The 21674-nt window shown below is 43.4% G+C and overlaps 1 protein-coding gene and 1 non-coding gene across 7 annotated transcripts in view; one reads left to right on the forward strand and one right to left on the reverse strand.

Annotated features, from left to right (window-relative positions):
* Positions 1 to 4767: 4767 nt before the first annotated feature.
* Positions 4768 to 21674, reverse strand: part of syt1a (synaptotagmin Ia) — a 161755-nt gene continuing 144848 nt past the window's right edge. For all 6 annotated transcript variants that reach the window (XM_049024257.1, XM_049024294.1, XM_049024276.1 and 3 more), the window contains 2 exons: positions 10285 to 10418; positions 4768 to 8800 (listed from right to left, as the gene is read on the reverse strand). In XM_049024257.1, the coding sequence (XP_048880214.1) occupies positions 8594 to 8800; positions 10285 to 10418 (341 nt within the window). In that variant the 3' untranslated portion in view covers positions 4768 to 8593. The remainder of the gene's footprint in view (positions 8801 to 10284; positions 10419 to 21674) is intronic.
* On the forward strand, positions 18659 to 18741 carry trnal-uaa (transfer RNA leucine (anticodon UAA)). The gene has a single exon. It is a non-coding gene; the product is annotated as a tRNA-Leu (tRNA).

Raw genomic sequence — 21674 nt, forward strand, 5'->3', positions numbered from 1 at the left:
TATTGTTCGTCTTTGTGTTTTATGATGCCCCTGAAACAGTGCTGTGGTCTGTCTTGGCCTCTCTGTTGAATCAGTGCTCATTTGTTTAAGGAATAACAGCAGGAGGCTCTTTCAATGAAGAGCACTTTCCACCAAGAGCTATTTAGTCTGTGAACATGGCAGCTGCCATAGTGGTTATGTAATTTATGTATTATGGGTCTTTGTGTACAATGTAATATAAAGAGGTTGGGTCTGGCTGGACCTTGTGCTGATTTGGTTTGCGGATGGATTTTCCTCCATTTATTACACAGAATTATCTTCCTTTATCCCCTACATACATTTTCTTCTCATTTCTGCTCTTCATCTGTTTCATCTGTCTGTGGGATGGCAGTGTAATTAAAAACCTGTTTTTTTTTTTTTTTTTACCTTGTGGGGACATTTTTTTGGTGCTCACAAAGGGGAAACTCAAAAGGCTTGTGTTTTGTTAGGTTGTCATTGTTAGGATTAGGGTTATGATGCTTATAGAAATGAATGGACAGTCCTGTAAAGATATGAATAAATGTACTGTGTGTGTGTGTGTGTGTGTGTGTGTGTGTGTGTGTGTGTGTGTGTGTGTGTGTGTGTGTACGCTTATGCGATAATGATAAATACGGTGGCATTTTCATTCCTGTACATCGGCCTTGTAGGAATGGCTGGATTTAGGCCATGTGGAGTCCGCTGGTATTAAAGGGACTCGCATCACTAGGAATCCATCAGCGATAAGCCCAGCAGAGTAATGGTTACAAATGAAGAGGTCCCTATATACAAATGCATTAGATGCATGGTAACTGATAAACCCATAATCCTTTAAGACCCACCATTATCTCGTCCTTTAGGCCTCTGGGCTTTGCACTCAGGTCTCGTGCTGGATTCTGAGCAGTACTTCTCATGGCTGGGTCCATGTATCATGAGGAAGTCTGTCAAAGATCAGGTGACTTCTGGTATAATAGCTGACATCAGTATAATAGATTCCCACTTTGTTCACTGGAAACATTGCCAGTCATGCAGAATGTTAGACTGTATTATTCCTCTCCACAGATTATTTTTCGTACCTTCTATGTAGTGGGAATTATACTGAGGATTTTTTTATTTCCTGAATTGATAACCATATAATGCTTTGTCTGTTTTTACAACTGGAGATTTTACTGGACCGGCTCAGTGTAATTACCTTTTCAAGGATGATTAGTAGTCTGTTCACCATTCTACATGTCGCCAGATGGTAATTCATTCTATCTTCTTGTAACCGTTCTTGTTAATACGCAAATACGCTGTGATATTGACTTCCCCGTGCCTCTGCATTGAATCATTTCTTTTTATAATAATCATCCATATTGGTCTCTCAAAGGGACAGAGATAATGTGCATGTTTCCAATGCATAAATAAGTTCCTCTCCATACGCTGTCGTGACAGAGGAGAGCAGTCAATAGACATTTCAATTCTCAATGCTGACTTCTACCCTGATTGGTTTCTCAACTTTTTGTACTTGGTGTTTCTGCTTAAGAACCTGAAATAGACAGGCAGTTTGGCAGCTATTCTGTGTCTTTTCCGTATATGATGTCACCATCGCAGGCTTTTGTTCGTTCGCGTGACCCCCTCACTATGTGTGAAACTTTGACTTGTATTCCAGTGTTGCCTGTGGCACAGATGTGAAGGTGAACCTCTCTCTTTCCCAAAACTGTAACGGTTTGCCAAATGGGAATAACCCCATCGATGGAATTGCCGTCCAATTCTGGGCTGAGTGTGGGCAAGTCGCCCAGAGGTAGAAGGGTAGCAGACTTTGGGCACGGAAACATCCTTGTTACTCTAAAATCTGTCCTCTTGTCTGAGTTTGATAAGCTCCTTCTCCTTGGAGAGGCTTCTTCCGTATTGTATCACGCTCTAGCTTGGAGCAGCTTGATTTTTACTTTCCAGACTACAAATGTTAGTTACCCACTCCGTCCCGACTGCTATTGCCCTGTTACCAGTTTCCCGCAAACTGTAAAGCTGCCTCGGCATGTTTTTGTTATTTTTGTCTGAGAATCGCAGATTTACTCAGATTGAGGATCTCATTTATGTAAGTAATGATTTTACTGAGTGGAAGGTTTATGTAAATGTCAACATAAGTGTGAGGTCTGAGGAAAATGGCAGAGCGCTGCTCAGGCAGGTCAGTGTTTCAGGCACGTTTTTCTTAGGCCTGAGTAAAAATGCCTCTTCCCTTTTGAGGCCTTTGCCGTACTGGGTAGCACTTCAATTATTGCACAAATACACAAACAGGTGATTTTTGCTGGATGTTTGCTAAGTGATTTTTTTTTCCACCCTGAACAGTGCTTTTTCCATTCAAATCGACATTTTAGTAGGATGTCTTAAGTCTTACCAGAGGTAACGGTTAATGTCTCTCACTATGAATCTGCAGTCTATTTCCTGAGGTTATAGTACAATATTGTCCAATGCTAATGACGTTTTCCTGTGTTTCAGAATACTATACACATACTCTGATCAGAAAACTAAACACGACACACGATTTCCTATCTCGATTTTCTATAGAACATTTCCTTCCCTCTGCTGCTTCCATTGATTGTATTTGCTATGTCTGCATCACGGAAGACCTTCGCTCTCCACGATCTACAGCGTCTGGGTTGAATTTGATCAGTCAAAGCACCAGGAGGCCATTCTCCGTTTTCCTTTCTCGATGTCTTCATCCAGCAGCCGGGTCTGAAATGTGAGTATGACTGTTCCATGATGGACTGGATTTATCTTGCTATCAGTAACGTGAAAGCAGGTCATTTGTTTGGAAAGCTGCTTGTATCTGTCAGTAGAGACTTTGCAGGTACTGGATGATGACGAACGTGACAAACCATAAGTTTCATTGCTTTATTTTATTCTGAGGCTGTTAGCATGTCCTGTGGATAATGTACTTTAGTGGTTATTATGCTGTACTTCAGTGTTAAACTCCCCTTCCCAAACTTTGCAGGCCGACCGAAAAGACAGCCAGACTTTTCCAGCACTTGGTATTGTTGCCAATATTTAATCTCGGTTAGGAAGATTAGATGTAGGGTTGTTAAATACATTTTCCTACAGCGTCACCCTTAAATTATTAATCAGTCATTGCATGCAGTAGTTTGTCATTTCATTTTATGAGCACATTTTTGCACGCTTACCCCTTGGTATAATTTCTGTAACTACTACTTTCCCAAATGCTCTTGTATTGCTCTGCATGCTGAGAGAATTGGTAGCGTGTTAAAAGGCAACATAATAAACCTTGATAAAAATTCCAAGAAGTGATATCAGCCACATGACATTTTGTCACGTATTGTTAGTTATTGGATAGTGAATTTAAAAATAACAAAGGCAAAAATGCACAATGAATATTTTCCAATCATATCTTTATCTACAGTTTTAAGTATTTTTTTTTTTAACTAGCGCATTAAAATGCAGATCCTATTCAGTACTGATCATGTTCAACAATTTTCCATCCATTTTCTTTCAAAACCATTTATATACAGGCGGAGTCGCAATCAATTTCTTTCATCTCCAGGTTTTAAGGAAGGAGCCCTGCATTCTTAGTGTTGAACAAAGCGTTTATAAACCATAAACGGTATTCATAAATTGTTCTGTCCTGAGTGACTGTTCATCAGAATGCTGTTAAGGATCTATCTGCAGAGAAGCAATCAGTCTGTTCTTGGTGACCGCCCTGCTGTACCTGCCTCCGGAGTTTCATTCAGAGCACGAGTTCAGTATCCACAGACATGAGAAGAAATCAGATTATTGCTCACTGAGGAGTTCTTGCAATGAAGATTGTCTACAATACGAGCCATTTCTATATCCCTGTAGATCTCCCGCTCATATTGCAGTTGGGGCACTCTCATTCCTGCAAGTGTGATGTTTGTTATCTATGAAAACACACCCATCATTGGAAAAGTCAGCTTGACCGTCTATGGTCTGAGGAGAAACAAAGTCTCCTCCTCACTTCAGTCTGATAAGACCTCCTTGTACCATCCGTTGAACCCTGAGCCTGATTCTGTGCTTGAGACCATGCCGGAGAGCTGATTTATCAGCTGTTTTCAGGAGGACAGTATGGAAAGTTACTGTAAACCGGGGGCTGCGGACCCATTGCTGGCCATTGGGAACATGTCACGGTGTTATACAAGGAATCCACTCCCATGCATTCTGCCATCTATTTTGTCTTGCTGGAAGTTGGTGCTTGAACATGTGATCAGTCTGTGCTGGTGGATTCCAGACTGTATGCCCCCCCCCCCAACAACTTTGGCCTTGGCTTTGTGTTACTGATGGAATTTGGCCCACAACGAAAACAGTTGAGGTCCCTGGGTCTCTGCTATCTTATCCCCAAGAGATTGAAGTAGTGTTTGTCTGCATGTGCTTCGCGTTAAATTCTACATTAATAAAGTTATTGTTGAACACTGTGGTGTGAATTCAGCAAATAAAGTCAGATTAAGTAGCATCTCTGTTCACAACAAAACTTTTTGTCGTAGAATCGGGGAACTGTGTGTGGAAAATCCAGAACGTTTGTAATCGAATCTTAGCTTACATGTGAGACAGTGTTAGAAATGGCACTACTTGTCACAAATGATGCAACGCAAAGCTTTTTTTTTTTTTTAACGCATTAATTTATTTAGCATCATTTCTTTTTCTTTGCTGATGAAGGTTTCAACATTTTGGAAAGTCGGTGTCACTCTGAATAAATGATCATGAGCATCACAACAGCAAAACAGGAGGGTGGGAGAAAGGAATGGAGCACTTGGAAGGTCCATATCAACAGGAAATAAAACATGTTTATTGAACATTGTGTATATGAAGTCAGTTATATAAGCACGATCAGAAAACCTCACAGAGTGAATCACGCTACGCACAGTGAAACGAAATCGTAAAACACCATCAAAAATGAAGGTATACACAGCAATCCAGCTGCGGGCTCGCCGGCGGCGCGAGGCAGTGCGGCAGGAAAGAACACCCCGATTATTTTTCTACACGGTTACAGAGAAAATTTTCACACACAAAAATAGTCAAGCAGGCAGTTAATGTACACAAAGGCAACTAGGATCTTCCTACAGCATCAGATTCTAATACTTTACACAGCTTCGTCTGAAAGCTAGATGTGGCTTTTATCGTTTGCGGAAAGGTTTGTCATGGTCACACAAGTTCTGCTATTTTGCGTTATTTTATTTATTTGTTTTTAGCTACTTTGAGTCTCTTGCACGCCTTGGCGGGGGTCTGTAAAACGTCACTTCGCACTGGAGGTAATGGCTTCTGCGTTTGTGACTTTACACATGTGGCGGTCGGGCCACATTGGCGGAACATGGCCCGGCAATGATGCGTTAGTTTGTTTGACGCATCTCTGTGAAATCTTTCGTTTTTGTTTACTTTCATTCCCCACCAATTTAAATTTTTTTTAAACGAGCATTTCAAAATATTTAATATAAATCTATTAAATAAAAAACAGGTCCCACAAAGTGAATACACTTTGTGAAGGCAATATCACTCATTGGGCCATATATATTTTACAGTATTTAACAGGTTTGGAATAATTAAATGATCTATATAATTCAACATACAATTAAGTCGAACAAAGAACTAATATTTATTGCAACAATTTAAAAAGTGCCCACTACACCTCATCTCTCTGGAAAGAGAGGGAGGGAAAAATAAAACTCAAAAAACAACGTCCACTACATTCAGGCACACGTTTTAAAACTATAAAACAGCTCAATAATTTAAAAACAAAATAGGGCCCTAAAACAGGAATGGAATGATCTGATGAGTATTAAACTAGACTCGGGCTATAACAAAAGTGATGTAATTGATACTTTTTCCATTTTAATTCCAATATTAATTATATCTGGAAAAATATAAAAGTATATACAATTTTTGGTGCCATGTTTTGGTGTTAACCAATGATATTTTCCTGAAACGTTTTAATTTGGATCTGTGTGCAAGGAAATAATGGAAACGACAAAAAAACAAAAAACATTTAAGTTAACTTTCATGGAGCGATACGTGATACGATGTGTTGAGCTCTAATATAATCTACCCTGACTCAGTATGTGCTGTGTCCTAACCAGGTCTTGGAAAGTAGTTTATCCAAACATATGTCTTCCTTGGGCCACGCCACCAAGGCGACACTATGGGATGGACGTACAATATTGCACAGTGCTCTACAAGATGCTGTGTGAATGGACCCACTCCGGTGTACACCTCCAGTGCTCCTACATACAGCCGAGTGGTTCCTGATTGGCTCGCGGCTAATGGACAGCTAATCCACTGCAGCCAATCAGCAATGCAGTAGAGGAGGGATTGGCAGTATTTATACAACGTCACTACAGAAGAAACTGGTCGCTATCTGTTAAGAAATCTACACTTCTAAGCACGCACAGCAGTCACAGTGATACACAAAGCAATCCTCACAGACTTATGGAATGACAAGTAGCTTTATAATAGTGCTATTCACTACATAATTACATTGAAAACATAAAAAACTCCTCCTGAAGCTAGCGCCTAGTACAAATAGAAGGTTCCTCAAAGATAAGACAAACGGTTTTAGATCAGTGTTGCTTTTTTGCCCCATTTGTTCCTATCGTTTTTTTAGCTTTAGTAAAAGACAAATGGGGAATTATGCTCATTATCTCTGCAGACCATTAACTCCTACGGTTTCTATCATATGTTTTCTTCCCTGTAGCTTTTATTTTAACATCAAAGCGGCACAAGGTAAAATATTTAATATTAACCAAGTAGAATGAAACTCCGTCGTCTCTGTTGTCTTTTTTTTTTTTTAGTGTATCTTCAACAGGGTCGGTGTGCAGTGTCTAGGACGCACGCCTTGACCAGTGGCGGTACTTACGCGTCACGTATCACGCATCACAAGCAGCGAAGGCGGCAGTCATTACTATCCAGTGCAAAAAACGGCAGCCACGGGAGAAATCAAATTCGGCAGTGAGGCATGGCTAACTCTATTTGTCACTGTGAGAAGGCAACAGAAGTAACGTGTGCTATTAACGTAATGTTTTGCAACCCAGTCCTTGCGGATCCCCAGACAGTCCATGTTTTTGCTCTTGGAGGGAGCAAAAACATGGACCGTCTGTGGGTCCTCAAGAACTGGGTCGAGAAACTCTGCATTAACGGCACTATCAAAACCAAGGGCTGTTCTTGAGCAAGGAAGCCGGCGGACATCGCCTACAACGCGTGCGCACGGAGAAACGAAGTGGCTTCCCTGAAAATGGCAGTGCTTTGACTCAAGTCAGCTTCACCTCCATGTCAGCGATGGCATGGATGAACTCCTCAAACCAGTAAGCCACTGTTTTTTTTTTTTTAAACTCTGCAGTACCTAAGATTTTCTCTTGATTTGTACTGCATGAAGGCAAGGGGGGGTCCCGCAACGACCCCAGAGGAAGCTCAGCTTCCCCCCAACCTGGTATTTAGCAAAGGTTATTTCTAAAAAAATCATGCAGTTCCCCAAAAAAATAGTCAGAAGTAAACTTCTTTTCCTAAAAAATTAAAGCAGGAGCCATAAACTTTCTCCCTAATTGGAACCCAAATTAGAAAATATACACTATAGCAAACAACAAGGCTATTGAGCAATTAAGAAAACGTTAATTAAGCTCCGAAGACACGATGGTAACAGCTTGGTTCTGCTTTGTGTGGGGATAGGACATCAGGGAGTCAGATAGACAGACAGACAAGTTCAAGAGGACCAGTTGTTAAAAAAAAAGACAATTCACGGAAAGAAGTGTCTAAAAAAAGACCCGCAACTGTGTCACACTGCAAAGACTAACTCAAACAAGGAAAGGCGAGTTGGCTTGCATCGACTTGGAAATTCTCGGAATATCAGCTCTCAAGATAAATCTCACAGGTCCTCTGCTTGAGAACCGGCTATAAAAAGTCATAAGAAACCATGTGCTTATATTGAGCAGCATATAAATATATCATTAATGGAACCATATTAGTTAATGGCCTTCTAAGCTTTTTTTTCCCTCTTTTTGATGGTTTGGTAAGTAAACAAACAGACTGACACCGTCCTTTACAATTTGAGTTTACCTCCACTGGCATTTTGCAACTTGGTGTTTTGCTTCTTATTCTGGAATGCAGTAAGATAGATTCTGAATATATCAGCTCTCCTATATCTCCATTTACATAATTTAAAATAGAACATCTTATTAAAAACATTGAGATATACATAGATTAGGAAACGCTAAACAACATACAAACACACAAACTATAAATCATTTTGTCTGCGTACTGATATATACAACTGTGTGGTACAATAAATAATTTGTCATGCGCTATCTATACAGATCATATTGCTTAAAAGAAGGGGAGCGTGTTGGGCAGGTAAGCTATCTTTTGGGGGGGGTGGGTGTCACGGAGGGAAGAAGGGGGGTTTTAAAAAGGGCCTATACACCTGAAAACTGGACTCTGAGGTCGGGCACAGGGCAAGTGGCATTTTTTTAGGCTTGGGCAGGGAAGGGTTAATAAAACAGAAGACATGGAGGTGAGAGGACCCACAGACCACTGAGGTATTTACACGTACCGGATAATGATCACTACACAGGCGCGCATCAAAAAAAAAACGAAAACAAAAGAGGCCCTATTTCTTGCTGCTGAGCTGGGCGTCCACCTCCTCCTCGGGCTTGAGCACGTGCCACTGGGCGATGGGTCTCCGGGGGTTGGCCAGCATGTCTGACCAGTGCCGCAGCTCAGTGCCCGTGCTGTTCAGGCCCACAAACACCTTGCCAATGGCATCGTTCTTGCCGATCTTGTCATAGTCCAGAACAGTCACGACAATTTGCACTTTCTGGAGGGGGGGACGGGGGTTCAGGAGTTGATAAGAAAAATAAAAAATAAAAGAGGAATGAGAACTCGGAATGATGTTGTTTGTGCTTTTCTATTGTTGCGAGTTTCTGTTCTTTACCGTTGTCTGACTACTCCCAAAATGCATGTTTTTCACACTGCTGCTAAAACATATTTCTGATGTTTTTCTTCAAACAAAAGGGTCCTCCCCTTCTTTCCCACAACACACTCCAGAGTCACTTTGAACCAATTTTGCCCGGGAATGAACAAAGTAATAGCGGAGCCTTTTCCTCATGCGCTCGAAGACGGTCCTGGCCCCACACAATCTGGAGCAATTTGGAAGTGCATTTGTCTTGACACATCAGAAAAACCCATCTCCCTCCCTGGGGGGGGGGGGGGGTTATCCAAGGGAGGAGCCCTACCTTTGCTTGGGCTGAATTGTGGCAGGCAACGGCCGTTTCTTGGAGACAAGATTTATTGAGGATTATTATTATTGTTACTCTTAATACCCTCCCAAAGCAGAGATATTGATGTTTTCGGAAGCGTGTTTGTCTAGGAGGTACATTTATCATGGAACTCATTACAGCTTCTCACTCAAGAGGGAAGGCAGTAGAATTCCATGCCTGAGCACCTGCTTATTCAAACCCATTCTGGCACAGAGCGATCTTTCCTGTGGCATGGCGCCGGACGGATGAGCTCGCCGTGATTACATTCGATCCGTGGGCTCGAGAGGACGCGCTGTCGCCTGGGTGCTGGGGGTCGCACAGCTTCTGACCTAATTCGCCTTATAATGGAATATTGGTCAAGTCAAGAAAATGGGATCCCACGGGACGTGGACGACATCATGAACTGGCAGAGGTAGGGGTGGCCAGCATGGGTATTAATGCTAGAGTTTGCGGACATGCAGCTGCGAGGCACTGCGATTAGCCGACACTTCCGTCAGCCAGCTGGGGTGCGGCAGTCGGGTGCGACTTGAAAATTAAACTTGGAACAAGCCGCTGGTCCTGATCTATGAAGCGCTTAATAAATTTAGGGTAATTATCGGCACGTTCACCCCTCCCCACTTCCTGTCTTCATGTTTTGCGTCTTTAAGATTCCATCAGCGACAAATTGAAGAACTTTCGGTGCAATGTGAGCTCTGAACACACAGAACAGCTGGAGAGGCCAGTAACCCCAACCACACACATCTGGTGTGTGAAGGGCAGGTCAATACTTAATACCCTGATCACTGGGAAAAAAACTCAGTTACGCCAGTTAAAAATATAACATAATCCTTGGTCCCTCGTTATATTTTTAGAAATATGGCAAAGCTGCATTGCAGCTGCAAAATGGCATGAAACACTTCAAAGGACACGTTCATATGTAAATAGGACAGGAAAGCTGACGTCGGCCAGTCCTGCTGTGAATAAACAGTTGGTTTTAAAACTGCCTGACTAACATGAAGAACCAGATGGAAAACGTGTCTTTTACCTGAAAGGGGAGTCTCACCTGGATTTGTTCGAACGGCACTTCGAAGCTGAAGGACTCGTTGTAGTAGGGGTTGAGGGTGTTCTTCTTGATTGTCGTCTTCTTTTTCTTCAGTCTCTTCCCGTTCTGCATCAGATGGATTTTAACGTATGGATCTGTGGAAACATAACATTTTTTTTTTTTTTATTTATGCTTTTACCCAAAGCGATGTACATTATTGTAAAGCAGGATGAGACAATCCCTGCGCCAACTGGGGGTTAAGGCCTTGCCAAAGAGCTTAATGGGGAAATCATCGGGGGATTTGAACCAGCAACCTTCCCATCACAGGCACAGCACCACCATAACCTGCTAAGCCACAAAAAACAACCAGGAGCAGAGTATGATTTCAGCTCATCCTCTTCATTATCATCATCAATTTAATTTCAGATTGGCTTTGATCTATGCTGTCCAACAAATGTTATTCATAATGAATCACAAAACATTTGATTGTTATACAGAAAATACTTCAAAGCACACTCTCTGGTTCTCAGGGCACAGATCTGTGCTTTCATGCTGTAGAACTGTTTTGGGATGCACCTCTCCCCATTTCCAGAATTTCCTCTCAAGTGCCCCGGATCCTGAACCCCAGCCCTCAATTAGCTATATACCAATCAGATCGAGGGCACGGAATCTTAATGCAATCACATCTATCATTTCTGTAGCTTAATAATGCAGCAATCAGGATGCTCAAGTGCTGCATGTGATCTATTAGTAGTTTCTGAATGGTAATTAAGCCTAAAAATGCAAAAACAGGAGATGACGGTACACAAGGGGTTATTTTGAGAGCAGAGCTTCAGGACATAATATGCCTTCGCACACAAGAGGAGAAAAAATTCAGTGTAGGCAGAAGAGCAAGGATCCACTTATTTTCTGCTAATACTCAAACTGTGACTCAGCTAGGGTTTGGTGAAAAGACCGACCCAAAATAAAACCTCAATACCGACAGCATTCCCTGTAAACAAACTCCAAGGCAGGCGGAAGGAAACGTGAAGCCGAGATGCGTTAGCGAAACTTAGCAGAGCCGGATCCCATGCAAAGGAATTTATTCGGGATTATTTCAGACGTGCCAGATAAATGCTGAAGTGCCGAGTGCCTTACTCTGAACATCTGTGACTTTCACAGGACTAGCAAATATTGGTAAAGCCTAATGCCCCTAATCTTTTATCCAATTTAGATGGATGAGGCCTGCCAGTGAATTAGCACAATCATCCCAGCATTATTCGGTGGGTAGGAGGTACCGGGGGCGGGGGGTGAATGAGCATCGTTACCCTTACGCCTCAGGCCATGCGAGGGGGCACTTTGCAGTCTAAATTACAGCCTTTCCTGCAGTTGTCCTGTCAGCTCCACACAGGTGTATAAACAGTTCACTGTCGTTTGATCTGAGCTGCATGCTGCCGATGTTTTCATTCAGACAGTCGGTTATTCCTTGCCTGCACGCTGCAGCAATCATACAAAACTCCGTATAAAGCAAAAAAGTCGATTTTTCCCAAGAGTTTCCCTCAATCGTTAAAGGCAATTCAGCTTTTGTCTTTTCATCAGTGACGAGGGCCGAGGATGATTGAGAATTTCATTGAAGTCCCAGACATCAAAGCTTACCCCCATTGTTTGTGAAATTCTGAAATGATGAGTAATATATTTAAGATCAAACGGAGGCACTGATCCCACTCACTCCAGTGGCAAACAGGCCGGGTTATGCTGACGTGCCGGGTGTCATGATGGATGCTCCCACTGCTATCTGTGCGCACGGGAGCCAGCATGTCTCAGGGTGACAGCGGCGCCCCTCTGTGGAAGGTCACGGTTCAGAGTGATGATCTGTGCTGGGGGCCCGGGTGAAATGGAAGGAGGATTGGAGGGTGGCTGTACATTTCTGGGGACGCGTGTTTGGAGACATGGTCGGTAGGCAAATTATCCATAGACAGAGCTTGGGAGGGAAAGGGGGGGGTCCAAACTCTAAACAGAGACAGTCCTGGGAGCTCCCCCCTCAGGAAAATAACATTGTGTAATGTACATCTACTCAGCTCTTTTAGATACAGAAAACATGTGCTATCAAGGCATGACATATAGGTCTCATCACTGTGAGGATGAATTCACTAATTTTTGTGAATTCACTAACCCCCTTCCCCCCCCACCTGTTAGGTTTCAGGAGCCTCTTGCCACTCTGGGGGAGTCGGGCCTCCCACAAACACTGATGTGCACTGCAGAATCTCCGACATTTCCACACCGCTGCTGCCTTTTTCTTTTTTCGTTAACTCGCAGAGGAAAGCGTCCGCACCGCATTCCTCCGCCGGAGAGGCCCCTCTGCCCGTGCCGAGCTCTGCGCTCTGACCATATTAGGAGCCCAGTAGTGAGCAGTTTCTGCTCTCCAGAGTCCCGTCAGCTGGGAATGTCTGGCCCTCGCGGCCAAACAAAGCAGCGACAGGATTATAACATTAAGGCGGCTCTGACGGGTGTTGGGGCCAACCTCGGCCGCTGGCTCTCTCCCCCAGCTAATGCATGGGAATGTTTTAGATCAGCGTGCTGCGGGGATCGGTAAGGCCTCTGCAAAGGGTAGGAGCGAAAGAGCAGGCTAGCAGGCTTCTAGCACCCATGGGATAAACTCCTTTGTCACTATAAAGCTGTTGCATTAGGCAGCTTTCTAAGGTTCCCTAATTGTAGCCTTGCAAGGTGTGGGGGAGAAAATAATGCAGAGAAGACTGATATTCTGGTTCTGATCCAGTATCAACTATCTAATCAAATGATTTATGTAAAAATAAATCCCTACAGCCAACCATGGAAGCCATTAGCATTTGTGTTTCATATGATTAAATGTAACGTCAAATTGTTATTTGTTATTGTCATTTTGGCCAATCTAACAGATAGCGTGTTACTGTAAGGGGGGGGGGGCTTTCTGCTGTTATAGAATTACAGCACCACCTGCTGACAACCAGTGGCACTATATGTGGACCATGTGATATGGCAGACTGAAGTTGGGATATTGTCACACGTTTTTGCAGTGCTATTATCTAATGTGGGTTAACAAAATAATAAAATAATACCAAGCAAGTTTTTAATAGTACAGACGCTTCCCGGCTTGTGATGGTCCATGTTACGATATTTCGACTTTACGATGGGTATTCCAATTGCATTCTGTTTTTCACTTTCAGTACATTATTCAATAAGTTACATAAGCCAATGAAAGTGTTCTAAGCATGTTTAAGGTTTGCTAGGCTAGGCTATGCTGGCTGTTAGGTTAAATGCATTTTTGCCTTACAGTGTAAACCCTACGATAGGTTAATCGGAATGTAACCCCATCGTAACCCGGGGAGCATCTGTACGTGGCTCTTTAAAGGACCAGTATAGAAAAGCAATATATCTCAATGGGCAGAATTTTACTCAACAAGTAATGAAGATTATTGGTGAAAGAACAGTGTCGAACTCCATTTGCTGTCTCAGAGTTTACTGAGGTTCCCCGAACCAATACAAAGAGTAAACTCTCTTTCTGGCCTTAAAACGCATGTCTTGCTCCCTTTCCCTAGTAGAGGTGACCATGGACGACAGAAAGATCTCCTTGCTTGTAGGTTAACATCTGTGACACCAACACAGCCCTGCAGCTGTTTGCGTTTTATAGTTTGGTTTCTGTACGTTGGTTGAGAAGGAAGCACTACTGTTTCACACTATAAGTGTAAACTGAGATCTGAGAAAGATTGAATGCCTTGTCTGGGTGAACAAGCAGCATTTGAACCTGATAACTACTCTCTGGTGCACTTTGTGAGGCTAATCCTCTTAAAAAGGAAAGGACCCAATTTAAGGTAATTAAGCCATCTGAGTGAATCTGGTCCTTATCAAAACAGCTCCTTTTTCCGGAAGGATCCAGGCACAGGCTGTTTTCGTACCAGACTAGGGATCCCAAACCAAAAGATTTGACATCCGACAGCTTCTTCCTCCCAGTCTCGGGCTGACTGCGATCTTTCCATTTTCCTCGGATGAGCAGCCGGTGTACTAAGGAGGTCCGTGTTACCCGGAGGGGGGGGAGCTGGCCCTGCATCTTGGCAACCGCTTACCCCCATGGCCATCGATGCATTTGAGCGTAGCCCCACACTGCAGAAGATAAACTCCTGTTTGCTCACAGACCAAAATAATGAAGCGATCTCAGAGACCAATACATGAAACTGACTACGGGCGAGCTTCCAAGTCCTCAAAGGTATTCAGTGTTAAACTGGTGCCAATTCATGCTTCAGATGGGAGCAAGGCAATCTATACATTTCCTCGTTAGCATGTTACAGCTTCTGTGCCAGTTAAATTATACAGTGACTCACTGGAAAATGCAGTAAACAGATCCACTCATTATCTAGTCAGCTGACAGAATGTATTTAACTTGTTAAATCTAGCTGAGTCTTTTTCTCACTTTCCATCAGAAGATGACAGTATATAATATTATAACTGTCGCTTGTGACCACAAAGACCGAACTTTGAACACGAATATGAACGACAGCCGGACACCTTGGCTGAGAGCCGAACGGAGAGTAGCGATATACTTCGTAGAAGTGATGCTTAGTCTCAAGGTAACAGATGGTAGTGAGCTTTGACAGAACAACGGTGAAGGAAAAGCTTGGTGTCAGTCAGCTGATATCAATTTTAGCACCATGATTGCGATTTCTTTTGAATGTACAGACAAAGAGCAGAACGGACCTGCTATTGGACGATCACAATAGCTTTTCCATTCCCTTTTCCTCTTCATGTCCAATATATTCATTTTCAGCCATCAAGGTCTTTGTTGTAGAAAATGGACAGACAGGGCATGGCAGTTGGGCTACATACCCTATAGACTGATGACAGGCCCTCAAACACAATGATTGGGCAGCTAAGAAGAAAATGACGGGTGGCAGCACATCGTAAACCCATCCTTGACACTCTTCCTGTCGTGCGCGGCGCCTGGCAGGGCGTGTCAAACCACCGTATGTCGGCGATCGGACCGGGAGACCTTGTGAACCGAAGGCTTTATCCTTAAAGAGGTGTCGGTATCCAGATGGTGGACAGAAGGAACAGATTTCTAACAAGGCTGGATCATAAAGCAATTGCTACAAAGTGGGAACTCTGGAGATCAGTGTCTGCTGTTTCGGTTTCTTATGAGAGGCGCTGCTGCACAACATGTGTTCGCAGTCGTTAGTCCTGGTCACAGCTGGTCCGACCCAGCTGGTGTCCCGTATCGCTACACATCACCTGGTTCTGGACTAGTTCGTGGGTGTCGGGTCACTCAGAGGGCATCCTGAGAACCGTGGAGTTAGGAAACCGAGCTTCTAGCGATTCATATAAACCGCTGGCAAATCTGGACGTCTGTTAAGAGGAGCGGTAGTTCAGCTGGCTGAAAAGCAGAGGGTCAGTCTGTCTGAGATAACTGCTTGGGCGTGAGCAAAGCCACCAAACAAAAACTATTACGTTTGATGCTCCCTGAGACGTACCTCATCAATCGTTCATCTGTGCAGCTTGTCATTTTAATGGCTCGCTTTAGTTAGAATACCTCGCTCAAGGGCCACCGGCAGCCGTCCTTCTGTTATCTGGACACTGTACTAACTTTTGCCCTGATATAGGCTGTTGTTCAATATGTATCTTCCATAGCTGCTCATCCAGTGCAAGGCCGAGGACAGCCTGGAGCCTAATCCAGGGAGCATGTGGCACAAGGCAGAGGACACCCTGGATGGTTTGTCACCAGGACACTCATTCACACAGTCACTGCCTGTAAGCAATCTAAGGGGACCAGTCCACGTGACCCTGTTTCTGGACTAGCTGAAAAAAGAATTTTCTTTCAGGCTCCCAGGAATCACTTACTAAATAATACTGATCCCGTGTTTGTGATACAGCAGAATATTTAGCCAGTGTGGCTGCTCTTTGCTCACGGCAAGACAGGATTTCTAGTCCCTATTAGTGAATATTTTTTTATCAGTATCTCTCAGCAGTAATACATGTATGATAGTTAGGATTAAGGCAGGCTGACAGCATCTAGCCAATGGCAAACCTCAACAACAGGATACCATGCAAATAGTTTCCTGTCAATATATATATATTTACAACCCAGGATGTCATAAAAGAGGTCTATCAAATTCTACAAGGTTCAGCAATTAAAATCTGCCATTTTTTTTAACCCTTTATAAATCCTTATTTTTAGACCTCATCATCTGAAAGCCAACTTATGATTAAAGAGACAAATGACCGCCACCAAAGGCAAAAATGTCCCGACGCAGTTCTTAACACCTCTGAAGTTTACCGCGTCATCTGTATTCTTGGTAAAAACCAGTAAAGGACGCAAAAAAAAAAATGTTACCTTGACTACGCTTGACTGGCTCAGATCCTCCTTGGAAAAAAAAAATCCTCACACTTTCTGGTCTGGTGAGACAGGGAGAGGATCAATAGTCATTGTGAAAGGGAACATTGATTTATAAATTCTAGGAATCAACCGCTTTGCTGGTGATTTTTGATGGCGGCCGGGGCAGTTGCTGTTCGCACATAATTAGAGGCGACGATGATTGAGCAGCAGGGCACTTTTATGATCCGGCAGATCATGAACAGAATGCAAAGCCTGCAGTCTGAAGATGTAAGAGAGGGCAGGAGAAAATTGATTTTTTGGGGGGGGAATGGTGGGCGGGGTGGGGTCTGCTTCATACTTGCCTGCCACTTAACCGCTCAGGCTAATATAATGCTCTGGGTTTTCCAATAAGTCAGTTGATAAGAGTCGAGCAGGAGAAGCATGTCTGGTGTATCAATGTAATAGCAAGAAACAGAGACGTGAGTCGGGATATAAGAGAGTTACAAAAGAGGCTTTTTTAAAAAAAAAAAAAATAATCCCCAGTATTTCACAGCCTCTGATTCAGTTCAGCGAACATGCTGCTTGCCCTTGATTTTGAGTAATGAACGATACATAAGAGTTTGTCCTGCTACGGCATTACAACGATGTTCACCTGACATCCCACCACCAAAGTAATTTGTTTCCTTCAGTTTGAATCAAGGGCAAAATGATTTCCACTGATGCGGAATTCATGTGTTAATCCGCAGTCCTCTTTTTAACATTTTGAATGAGATTTTGGATTGCAGTTCTGTTTACGTATAGAAATAGAAATAACAGCATAAACGTGATAGATAGATACAATTATGTCGCATTTCACTGTATGTTTTAGATACGTGCTATAGGCTACAGAACGAATGGGTAAAAACACATGTCTAACAACAAATGTTGATTGACCACAAATCAATGATGGATGATCTTTAGGTCACAGACTGGTTAAGGAAGGATCCCAGGTGGGAGCTTCAGTCTTGCCCTTGAGGAAGGTAGTTAAACTACCTAGTAAAACACTCACTTGGGTGAGAAGTGTTTTCAGCACTGTGTGCAGGATTCATAGGGTATAAAGAATTAAACCTCATGATCATTTTAAGAAATATATATGTGTGTGTGTGTGTGTGTATATATAAAAAATCTGCTTGCAGATGTTACTGAGGTTAAAGTCCATTTTAAAATAAGCCACAAAGAGTCTCCTACATCTCGAATAATTCAGCAGTCTGTCTCCTGCAACCTTCCTCACAGCTCACATAGCTGTAATGATCACCGGCTTCCCTTTTGTCATATGAAGACCTCTGACTAATGGACACCTCCGTTTTCTTGTCAGCAAGCAGGATTATGTCCACCGTTATCTCACGCCGCGATGGATCGGCTGTCATATGGACAGCCATTGTCATAATTAGATATGTGCAGGTTAGATGCAAGTAAAATCTCCATGGCAACGGACCCCCATGGACGCAGCTTATCTTATTGGCTGGAATAGTGTCCAATGGCTTTTGCTGCTGGTTGCATTGACACTTTGATGGCTTACAAGACGAGCTATTCACCCGCTTACACAGGCCGGCTTCACCGCAGCCCAGCCCCACGCCGCGCTAGCTGTCATTTCGCTTTTGTCGACTCTCAGGACATGAATCTCTCTCCAGCCGCCACTTCTCCACACCACCCCCGGGGCCTTCGGAAAACTCCATCAACGCAGACAGCAGCGACTTTGCGATCCTCAATCACCTCCAAATTGCTTTTCCCACTCTTCAGAGCCATAAATCACCTGCGCCCAAATGATCGTTGGCTCAATGGCAGATGCCCGGCTTTCAGTCCTTTTGTTTAGACCATGGTGTGGAGCTTCTAAAAGGCGGCTGGGTTTATGCAGAATGAAAAATAATGTTTAACATATTCATCACACGTTCAACACATCATTGCCATTCAGTTACTGCTTCAGAGATTGTTACTGCTCTAAGATGGTGTTTCACGAACCCTCAGGATGCTCTGCTGCACGTGCTTGCATCCACAATCTTATGGTAAACATCTGCAACCGCTTAAACATGAAGTCACACCAGGATGGCCGAGTGGTTAAGGCGTTGGACTTAAGATCCAATGGATGTATATCTGCGTGGGTTCGAACCCCACTCCTGGTAGCCTTCTTGTGTTTTGAAAATTTCCCAACTGGGACCAATAAAGTTTATCTTCTAACCTTTGGCTCTCCACACTTCCATCCACATTCCACTGGCTCACTACCTCTCTCTCAACAGCCTGCTCTCTCAAACCTCTCGACCTAATTTTTTGAGATCCTCTGGGATGAGTTAGGTCTCAGTATGTAGCTACTCACACAATCGCTCACACATTAACTCGCTGGTAAATTGTGGGTGTATCTTCTGTTTCTTCACAGTTAACGCTACAGATCTTCCATTCAGCAGATCAGCTGGAGATGTCCTTTGGAATGTGCTTTGGGTCTATGAAAATGTTTCAAAATAATCAGTGTTCACGGCAGTACCATCAACAAGGCAATACACACTAATAATCTACCACAATAATGAAGTAATAAAAATCCACCCAACCTTTGTAAGTATGACCTTGACCATTAGGAGCCCTGGATGGTAGGGGGCACTAATGAGTAACATTTTTCATTAATTCCCCTTCATTGTTTTCATGCTGCCTTTCCCCAGGAGAGAGCTCTAATTAAAACAGCAGCAAACAGCTGGGAATCAGGATCAGAGGGATATCTGAGACTGCCAACACTCCCCCCGCATCCATGTTTCACCAGAGGAGCTGCGTACACCAAACGCAGATGTTATCAGATGGCCCGGTTCCCTCTGGGACTGGTGAAGAGCATCACCTTTCGCCAGAACATGGTCAGGGGGTGTCTTACCATGTTAAATAATGGACATCTTTTGGAAGGAGGTACATGAATGAATGAAAATTTTCCATAAAACTTACGTTTTGTTTATTGTTTGGCAGCTTTTATCCAAAGCGATGTGCATTTTTGAGATTCCTGGGGGTTTAGGGTCTTGCTCAAAAGACCAACAGTAAAGGCACAGTGGTGACCCTAGGATTTAAACTAGCAGCCTTCCCATCATAGGCACAGCATCCGGACCTGCTAAGCCACACGTCGGCTCCGATATAACAGGTCAGTCTTACAGACATACGATCACATCCTTCCTTTGGCCATTAACAGACATGGTTTCAGCATTTCATGCATACCATGTAACAATTCTGACAGTATTTACATTTTTTCTGTTTTTAAATATTATTTTTAGGAATAATTTCATAATGAAAACATCCTTAACTAGCACGGCAAGTACAATTAGACTCTGAAAAATGGCATAAAAAGAGGATCTGGGGACTTAAAAACACATCAGTTGCTCATTCTCTTCAGACCGACTCGCGATGGGGGTAGTTGGTAATTAGGGTAATTATACACACTACCTACTGCACTGCCTGTCTCAAGGCTGAAAGCTCATTAGAGTCCATTTTCACTTTAAAGACGGTGACACGTCTCTGCTTTGAATCCGCAAACACAAAAAAAGTGGAGACTAATAGTTTGTGTCAGGTTCTGGATATTCGCCTGCCTTTAGATACCGTTGGGAATTTACATAAATTAAATTTTATGCTTCAACCCGAAGGCAAAATCCAAAGGCAACGTCGGTTTTCTGAAAGATGAAATTACAACAAATTCATTCTCGACTGATTCGGTCAACACAATAATAGGACAAACGGAAAATTTCCCGTATTTAGGGAACATGAAAGGACATGCGTTATCGGTTATTCCAATTTCCCCTGGTCTTCTTGGGGAAAAAAAAACAGCATAATTAGTTGTTGTGGGTGAAACAGAAGAGTGCCGGCTTCGTGTTTGACATTTTGGAGTGTGGCGCGTCACGCCACAGACACGCACTTCCACAGGCGTGTGCCGACGTTCCCGTCATTTGGCGCCGTGCAGTGCAGTGGGAGCCCAGGCCAGTGAAGTATCAGCAGGTTCTGAGTGGTACTGCCCTCATAACTAAATCCCTGCGTCCCGCCATTTTGGCTCCATCCTCTGTATTTATATCTCCTACTCGCATTTAATGGACACTTAATTACCTTTGTCTTGGAATTATCAAATTATCATTTAGCCATGTTAGCGAGTGGTGGCCCCTTTCTGTGCCCAAAGTCATTTTTAAGCATTTAGCAATATGAAGCATCTTCAGCTACTTCAAGAAGATATATTAGTGTCATATTTAGTAATTAAACAGATAAGAATGGAATGTGGTTCCCTGAAATTGTAAAAATATGCTAAGTACTCCAAAATGGACTTCAGTCTGTGGATGCTTTTTCCCTCGAACCAGAATTAAACATCCTCATTTGCTATTACTATGTAAATGACATACATTGATCTCTTGAAATTTTGTGCAGAGAGAACTACACACGCATATGGTGAACTGTCAAAGAGTACTTATTAAATTGCTTTCTTATTAGTAAAAATTATGTTTCTAATTACCAGCAAAATATTTCATGAAAGAAACTGATGGAAGCTCCTTCTGCTGGTATCTTTCATCCCTCGCATCTGAGATGAGCGTTTGCCGTGAAGCTCGCACAGAGGAGGTGCTGACAGTCCTGCTCATCAGGCCCCTTAATGGACATCTGTGAAAACCTCGTGACCTCGGTGGTGGGTAGGAGCTTGCTGCGGGGAGGAAGCCTCATCCGGCCAAGAGGGGGCCCTTGATGGGCTGCAGGTGTGCTTGGCTTAGCCAGGCTGCTGTCTCACCGCATGGATCTGCTGCGTGGCAGTTTGCGGAAACAGTGCGGTCAGCAGCCTGGCCGGAGCAGAAAGGGAACAGACGGCGACTGCTGGTGGTCGGCAGATGATGACATCTTTGTGTATGTGGGGGTTTGCAGAGCATCGAGGACAAATGGGAAAGCATTTAGCCTGGCCTGCAAAGGACAGAAATCCTCTCTGCAGCAATGAAAACTACATCCAAAATGAAAGCACTGAGACCCGCATCCAAAGAAACAGGACTGAGACCCGCATCTAAAGGGGCAACACTGAGACCCGCATCTAAAGGGACTGCACTGAGACCCGCATCCAAAGTGACAG

This window comes from Brienomyrus brachyistius, chromosome 1 (assembly GCF_023856365.1).
Source record: "Brienomyrus brachyistius isolate T26 chromosome 1, BBRACH_0.4, whole genome shotgun sequence".
Lineage (NCBI taxonomy): Eukaryota > Metazoa > Chordata > Actinopteri > Osteoglossiformes > Mormyridae > Brienomyrus > Brienomyrus brachyistius.